This window comes from Cnephaeus nilssonii (genome assembly GCF_951640355.1).
Source record: "Cnephaeus nilssonii genome assembly, chromosome: 13".
Classification (NCBI taxonomy): Eukaryota; Metazoa; Chordata; class Mammalia; order Chiroptera; family Vespertilionidae; genus Cnephaeus; species Cnephaeus nilssonii.
Genome location: NC_137084.1, coordinates 29,755,667 through 29,764,053, shown reverse-complemented (window position 1 = coordinate 29,764,053; position 8,387 = coordinate 29,755,667). Strand labels below are relative to the sequence as shown.

General features: G+C 57.3%; 1 protein-coding gene across 2 annotated transcripts in view; it reads right to left on the bottom strand.

The window, feature by feature from the left end:
• Positions 1-847: 847 nt before the first annotated feature.
• Positions 848-8,387, bottom strand: part of PTPN5 (protein tyrosine phosphatase non-receptor type 5) — a 44,060-nt gene continuing 36,520 nt past the window's right edge. For both annotated transcript variants that reach the window (XM_079788509.1, XM_079788510.1), the window contains 6 exons: positions 4,565-4,644; positions 4,245-4,382; positions 3,601-3,711; positions 2,118-2,278; positions 1,915-2,028; positions 848-1,482 (listed from right to left, as the gene is read on the bottom strand). In XM_079788509.1, coding sequence (XP_079644635.1) covers positions 1,389-1,482; positions 1,915-2,028; positions 2,118-2,278; positions 3,601-3,711; positions 4,245-4,382; positions 4,565-4,644 — 698 coding nt within the window. In that variant the 3' untranslated portion in view covers positions 848-1,388. The remainder of the gene's footprint in view (positions 1,483-1,914; positions 2,029-2,117; positions 2,279-3,600; positions 3,712-4,244; positions 4,383-4,564; positions 4,645-8,387) is intronic.

Genomic DNA, 8,387 nt, shown 5'->3' with positions numbered 1-8,387 from the left:
GAGGAGTTGTTGTTGTTGGAGGAGGAGAAGGAGGAGGAGGAGGAGGAGGAGGAGGAGGAGGAGGAGGAGGAGGAGGAGGAAGAGGAGGAGGAGGAGGAGGAGGAGGAGAATGGAGGAGGAGGAGAATGAGGAGGAGTTGTTGTTGTTGGAGGAGGAGAAGGAGGAGGAGGAGGAGGAGGAGGAAGAGGAGGAGGAGGAGGAGGAGGAGAAGTTGGAGGAGGAGGGAGAGTTGTTGTTAGAGGAGGAGAAGTTGGAGGAGGAGGAGGAGGAGACGACCAGTACTAGGAGGCAGGGAGTGGATGGGAGAGGCAATCACAGACCCAGGAGGCTAGTTTTGCTCAAAATGCTCTGTTTATTGCTCTATTCAATGACCACGAGCAAATTATAAAAAGACACCAAATGTCTCTGTCTGCCGTGGAATAAATATTTAAAGTCAGCAATAAAAACACGTGGCTCCAAGATAACATATGTTGCCGAAGAGTCATGCATACCCCGCTGATGGGCTCTCAACACACGCGTGGACACAGGAACACACGCAGAGCTGCACGCAGCAAGACTCCTGGGAAGGCTTCCCACGGTGACACAGGAAAATGTTTCCCACAGATCTGGGGCGAGTTCCCAACCCCTCCTCGGAGCTCCCCCTCTCCCTCCCATCCCCACCAGGGCCCACGTCCTCTGGGTGCTCAGCCCCATCTGTCCCCTTCCTCCCCGATGCCCCCATGCTGGCCACTGCCTCCTGAGGACCTGTGACACCCAGAGGCCACCCAGGCTGTGACACTCCCCCACCACCCAGAGACCTCTCCCTAGACGAGATCTCTCTCCCCACCCAGGAGCTTCCCACACCTGACCTCCAGGTCCTCCGGCCCTTCTCCCCACCCCGATCCCAATAACTGAGGGTGAAGTGCGATCTGCCTGTTGGGAGAAGTGGGGTGGGGGCCAAGCCAGGCACCTCTGCCTGGGCTGCTTAGGGGCTGGAGCTCATGACCCCTATCCTAGGCTGAGGAGACACAGTGTCCGGTACAGACAGCAGAGATGGATGGACGGACAGAACACGCTGTTCAGGACACGTGGAATGCAGCACAAACATTTTGGATCAAGTAGCAATGGAACCATTGTTAAAACTGAGGCCCCAGGTCTGCGTGGTGTGGGTCGGGTCCTGGAGCCCCAGGCCTGGCCTGGCACATCCCTCCCCCACACCCTGCCCCACTCCCCCATATATACAGTAGGAATTGCTATGTTGGGGGTAAGGGCCAGCTGGAGAGAAGGGAGCAGGAGGGGCAGGGCAGAGAGCAGGCCAGGACCTGAGGCTGGGCCCTGGGGGTGTGGCTGGGGTAAGGGCCCAGACTCAGGCTGGGTGGCGCCAGGAGGACCTCGGGGGAGCAGCGAGGTCACTCTGGGGACTGGCGGGACAGCTGCTTCTCATACAGGCTCATGACATGATGCACAAACTGGTACTGCTCGCACGTCTGGATCATGCCGCCCCTGCCCGGCAGAGATGCACGGTGGGGAGGGGGTTGTTGAGGGATGGGCTGTGGGAGGTACCCCCAAACCCACGGAGTGCCCCTCACTCACCAGGGGCCTTGTTTTTGTGGAGGCTGGAGAGGCCAGCCCTAGCCAGGCGACCCCCTCAGCTCCTCCCTGCCCCTCCCAGCTCCGGTGCAGACAGCAGGGACAGAGATGGCATCCCCACCACTGCCAGCGTGCCCTGGCCACCGGCTCTTTCTCTTCCCTCTTCATCCAGCACCGCCCGTCCAGATCCAGCCCCTCCAAGTATCCGGCTTCCCTACCCCATCAGCCAGTGGCCAGTCCATACCCAGTGTGCCCTCCTGCCCCTCACCCCGAGCACAGTCAGTCTCTCCCTTCTGCCCCTAGGGCTCACGCTCTCCACGTGCCCCACCCTGCCCGTGGGCTGACCTGTCCTGACGGAGCTGGCACGTGGTCTTCAGGATGTCCACCACACCCTCCTGCCGCAGCTGCTGGCAGCAGATGCTGGTGGCAATGAAGCAGCCAGTCCTCCCAATCCCTGCGCTGAGGGCCGAGGGGATGCGTGGGGTGAAGGGCGGGGCAGCAGGGGTGGGTGGGCTGCCCTGCCCTGGCGGGTGGCTGGGAGGACCCACCTGCAGTGGACGATGATGGGGGCGCAGTGGGGCCCCTCCTGCTGGGCAGCCTCCTCCACCTCCCGCACCAGGTGCAGGAGTGGGGGGGCCCGGTCTGGGGTCTTCTGGTCGGGCCAGGACGTAAACCAGTAATGCTTCAGACCTCGCTCTTCCGTCCCGCTCTGTCCAGGAGACAGAGGCCCACCCCAGATACACGTGAGCTCTGTGAGCCCACAGAGGACAGAGACGGGGATGGGATGGGAGGAGGAAGAACACAGGGGGGCGGACACAGGGAGCGGGGCCTCTGGCCTCTGCCATGGACACCACGTTGCCCAGTGGCACCAGACAGAGACCCAAAGCCAGCGTGGTAGTGGCGGTGGGCCAGTGGAATCGGCATTGGCCTTCACATGTCATCCAACAGAGGCAAAGAGTCCCTTCTCCAAGTCATTCCTGCCTCCCAGTTTCTTATTTTAACCAACAGCCCAGTCACCCCTGCGCCACATCACCAGAGCGCGGGGACCTTCCTCTCGCCTTGCTGTGCTTGGTCTGACTCCCCCTCAACCTCTCTTTCTGGGGAAACAGGAAGCTGGTTCCTTGGGCCCTGGGCCATCTGGCTGTGAACGCTCCTACAGCCTACCCCCCCACCCCCCTTCCTGGCCCTTCCTGCCCTCCAGCCAGGCGTGTATCTCAGAGCTGTTCCAGTGGGCACTGCCCTCTGGGAGCATCCTCTCCAGCGGAGAGGGGCAGCTCAGAGGAACAGATCTCAGGCTTTCAGCTGGACCTGGTGACTCTCAGCATCACTGGACTTCGCAGTCTATCAGCTTCCTGGTGCCTGGCTCGCCTCTTCCAGTCTTTGGGGTTATGAGAAGGGCTCTATGATTCCTTAAAGAGAGAACCCACTGATCCTCCTGACTCCAAATGAACAGTCTGTTCTCTTATGCTGCTCCTGAAAGAAGCACAACTTCAGGGTGGGAGGATACCTTCCCCCACTCTTCTGGGCTGTTTCCTATTGCTCATGTTTTGTGTCTCTCCGCGCCTCCCCCACTCCCACCATTTTTTTTTTGTAATCACATCCTCCTCCTGCAACCCAAATGCAGCAAGGCGTGTCTGCCCTCTGGTGGACAGATTGGGTACTACAGGCCAGAAGGCCTGTATCCCAGGTGAAGGGATCTTGAAGTCACCATGGTCTTTCAGTTCTAAGGACAGAGCTGGAGGCAGCAGGAGACCCCTTGTCCAGACGGTCCTGGATTTGGGTGCATTTGAAGCAGAGCTGGAGGCATTATGAATAACTGTGCAGACACACAGAGAGCCCAAAAGCATAACATGCAACAGGTTTGGTCCTGCTTCTGTCCCCCGGGTCCATTCAGCCCTCCCTTATCCCTTGCTCACAAGTAATTCCTGGGAGACATAGGACCTGATTTCAGCTAGAGTGGACTGTGGAACCCTGTTCTGTGGCATCCTCAATAAAGCCCTTGCCCCCTAGCAGCCCCGCCCCAGGCCTTACCCTGAGGGAGATGAGTCGCAGCCGGTAATCCTCAGTGTGAATGACTTCGCGCACGGTGATCTCGACACCATCGTATACCACCTGCTCCTCCGGCCAATACTCGGTGCACTTCTGTAGGGCCAACACCAGGCTGCGATACACTCCCAGTTCCCCAACCATGCTCTCCCCAGTGCCCCGTCAGGGCCAGCCAGGAGAGATATAAAGTGGCCATAGGTTTGCAGTTAGAGAGTGCTGGGTTCAAAACTCAGCCTCGTAACCTTCAGGTTACCTCCCTTTTCTGAGCCTCAGTTACCTTCTCTGGAAAAATGGGAGTCATATCCATCTTGAAGGACTTTTCTAGGGGCTCAATTAAATGGGCTGTTTCGAGTATGGAAGTAGCCTGCGTCAGCCCTGGCAGCCTAGGAGGCAGCAGAGCATTCTGCTTAAGGTCCTGGGCACTGGAGGTAGAGAAGCCAGCTCCAGACTCTGCCTCTGACTGCGGGTGTGGCTCTGAGCAAATGACTTAACCTTGCTGAGCCTCCTACGTCCTCTCCTTGACTGTGGTGTGAGCACTACCGACCTCACGAGATGGTTGTAAGAATATGGAAACAAGAGGCTTACGGCATGAAGCTGCAGACACCTGGTAATGGTGCAGGGGAGCCTACCTCGTTCATCTCCTCGATGTTGGTGATCATGACAATGATGGGTGTGTGCTCCTGCCACACCATGTGCCAGAAGTCGCCAACCGTGCTGACGATGGGTCCCTGAGTGGCAATGTACACCTTCTCCTCCCCACCGTAGCCCTGTGGCCAGCCAAGCCCAGGCCGTCAGGGTCAGATGCAACATTCCTGGGGCCCAGCCCCCACACGCAGGCTCTTCCCGGGACTGGCAGCAGCCGCACTGGCTGAGGGAGAAGCCTGGAGGATGGATCCCACCAGCTTGGGCCTCCTTTTCAGGAAAAGGGTGTTAGGATGGGGCGACATACCCGGATGTAGTTGGCGTTGATATAGGAACTCAGAGGGTCGTCAGGATCTGGTGAAGTCAGACACACTCTGCTGTGAGGGTCTGGGGTGGGAGAGACAGGTGAGGCTGGGATCCGACGTGTGCAATCCCCCTGGGCAGGGCCCACCTGACCTGGCCCATTCAGGGCACCCACATTTCTTCTGAGACTCTAAGTTCCTCCGTCCCCTGCCCTGTAGCCAAACATTCACCCTTCCCCATGGCCCAGTGAGGCAGGCGAGGCCCAGGCTGAAGAGGAGGGTTGAGTGGGAGGTCCTGGGTCTCTACCTCTGTGGCATCAATGCCTGCCCCTTGCCCCTGCCCCTTAAGCTGCCCTGGATTCACTGTGCCTTATGTTCTAGGGAGAAGAAAGCGAAGCAGAGAAACGAGTTATCCAGGGTACACATCCTGGACAGCAGAGGTAGCAAGAGTTTGAATATACACTCTCACCAACGTGCTGAGTGTGCTTGTAAAGCACATGGCCTTTCTAAGCCTCAGTTTTCCTGTCTGTAATATGGGGGTAAAGATACCGACTTCCTAGGATTGTTGGGAAGATAGATGAGAAAACAGCTGTGAACGTGCTAAGTAAAGTGCTTTATAGCTATAGAGGGCTATTAAGATTTGGGGGATGAAAGCTGAGGAAGACTACTGGGATAAGAGGAGTAAAACCTTCCACGCCTGAGCTGAGACTAGGGTCGCTGCAGCAGACACGTGTGCACAAAGGGTTTTTTTTCCCCCTCTTCAATCCATTCACGTGTCAAATCCCATGGTAAAGGTTTCTCATAACATGCTGCTCTTCTTCCTGGGGTAGAATCTGTTTCATTCCCACTAGCGCCTCCCTGCACTGCTGGCTCTGTCATCCTGCAGAGGCTGGGACTGAGGTGGAGACGTGAGTGGGGCGGGCAGGGAGCTGGCTGGGGCCGTGGGTCCTGGCTGTGGTCTAGCTCTGTCACCAGCTCACGGTCTTTTCTCTGGGCCTCGGTTTCTCTCCTGTATAGGGGGCCTGGACTAAGGTAATTCAGGTGTGCACAGCACGGGGAACGGTTAAGTCTGCACCACTGAGCCAGACAACCTGGGTTCAAATCCTGCCTCTGACTTACTAGCTGTGCCAACGTGGGCCATTTACGTAAGCTCCCTGTGCCTTCTCTGCAAACTGGGGGCATCCCTTTCATCGCAGCCTTACTACTCTTGTAAAGGTTAAAGGAGTCCTCAGACCAGTAACTTAGCCCAGCATACAGAAAACACCAGACAGTAAAAGCTGCTGCCGGTATCACCGCCATCGTTACACGGGCTGCCATAGTTAACAGGTAAAAAGAAGGATGCCAAGCGGCAGGAGAAACGGCACGGAGCCTCTGCTCTCCAGCCTGTTATGCCTCAGCCCCAGTGCCTGAGGCTTTGGAGGGTGATTTGGGGGTAGGAGCAGGTGGGGGAGGGGAAGCTCTGTGGACAGAGGTGTAGAAGGATGTCCGGAGTGGAGAAGAGCATGGGTAAGCCGAGGGGGGCCCTGGCTGACCAGCAGGAGAGAGGAGCAGGGTGCGCTGCATGTGCCATCTCCCTTCCCTTTGTCCGCGCTGCCCAGATTAGGTGCCCAGATACCAGGGTCTTTGGTATTCAAGAACCACGGTGGGAATGGGAATGGTCCTTTTAACCCTACTGTGCCTGGCACTGTGCTTGAGAGTAAAAACTCCAAGATAAACAAGACATAGTCCCTGCTCCCAAGTGTTGGGCAGGCAGACAAGCAGTGTGTGGCCCTGGCTTCCTGGAACAGGGGCACCTGGATGAGGTGTGAGGGACCAGGAGGAGGAGGAGGGCACGCCATTCAGTCTGATTCAAGTGCCCAGGGCAGGGTGGGGCTGCTGAGAGATGAGTTGGGGAGGAATCTGTTGACGAAGGGTCTTATAAGCCGTGAGGATCAGCCTGGACCCTAACGCGAGGATTACAGGGTGACGTGACAGTGTTGAAGGAGGAGAAAGACGACTGGGTTTTGGGGACATTGATAGAAGATGGACAGGAGGGTAGGATGTGGGAGTCAGACCAGTTAGAAGATTACTGCAATGATCCAAGTGAGACGTGTCTGGGGTCAGAGGGCTGCCCTGCCCTGCACAGCTCCAGGGACATTAATTGTCAATGCAGTCGGTATACATGGCACCCTCTGAAACTGGGCAACTACCCCCTCCCCTAAAAAGTTACTTGGCAGTGAGGATGGAGAAGGGGCACTAGATCTGAGACATCTACTCATCCATTCACTCATTCACTCATCCACCCATTCATTCACTCAGATAGGTGCAGAGTGACTACCATGTGCCAGGCACCCTTGGTGCTTGGGACACAGTGGCCAAATGGACAGAAATAGCTCCCCTGCATCTTGTTCTCAGTGCTGCTGCTGGGTTCCTGGCCACTCTGTACTGTCACTGTCCACAGCTCTGCCTCTCCCATCAGCCTGTGAGCCTCCTGTGCACAGTCTCTGTCTCATTCACGCCTGAATTCTCAGCCCTGGGGGCAGGGGCTCAGGAAATACGAGCAGAATGAGTGTGAGAACAAACCCCAGGGCGTCCTGGACCTGAGAGGGGACCTCTGCCAAGACTGCCCTGCCCCCTGTCACTGCCCCCACCCCCTCAGCCTCAGCCCAGCCTCTGAGGGCACAGGGTCAGTTCTTGCTGGCCACAGAGAACATCCTCTGTTAGGCTTGGAGGCCTGAAGGCTCAGCATGGCTCAAAGCCTCTGAGTAATCCAGGGTCAGGTGGGGTGATGACCTGAGTCCCGCCTTCCCCCAGTGGCCACTCTGCACGGCCTGCAAAGGCCTAGGTTCTGGGGTACATGAGCCCCTCCCTCCAGGTGGGGCTGGGTGGGTGGGGGAGAGCAAGACAAGGGAAGCAAGAGGTGAGCAGCCCTGAGCAGTGCCTCCTGGCCTTACATGGTGCTTTGTTTAACCGGAACCACCTAGAGACGGTGTAGCCATAGCAACCACAAGTCGATATTTTAAAAGTTAAAAATAAGTCATGACATCTTACATGTTGTTGGAGATGCTGATGGCAAAGCTGCCTTTTTAAAGCCTTGTCACTCCATTAACTGAGTAGAGTAGGTTTGTGGGGATTCACTTTCAACAAGTCACCCCTCCGAGCTAGCCCTGGGGCCTGGGGCCAGAACTCGGCAGGGAGACTCACAGACAGGGGCTCCACTGAAGTTACCTGAAAACGACACCCCAGGGCTGAGAGAGAAACCTTAGGCCACCTGGTCTAACCACCCCCAGAGAGGGAGAATCCCCATCAGGCCCTCCAGGGACTGCTCTCACAGCCTTGTTTGAACACCTTCAGCCGGGGCACTTACTCCCCGACAGGCGGGCGGCTCACTCCCTCGTGGAGTTGCTCTGCCCGGTAGAGGATGCACGATCTGGACAAAACAAACTCGGGGTAGACAAAAGGGCCCAATTCTGGGGTCACAGAGACCTGGTTTGAAACTCAGTTCCGTGTGACTGTGGATGAGCCACTTAACCTCGCTGAGCCTTAATCGCCTCTCCTTAACATCTGCCCACTCTGAAGAGACCAAGGGTGCGAGAACGCCCTGCTGATACCACGCACTGTGTAGGAGCTGCCGCTGTCGTCCCTCTTTCTGGGTTTCCACAGAGCCCAGCACAACACCTGGCCATGCTAAGGGTCCGGAGGGTGCGTGTGAAGGAATGAATTAACCTCTGCCCTCAGTAGGGGGTGTTTCTCTTCACTGGGCATCGCCACTCTCTCCATCCCTCCTCATGACCCTGGAGGCCCAGCTCTGGGGTTAAGGTCTTCCTCAGGGTGAGGGGACCCTCAGGG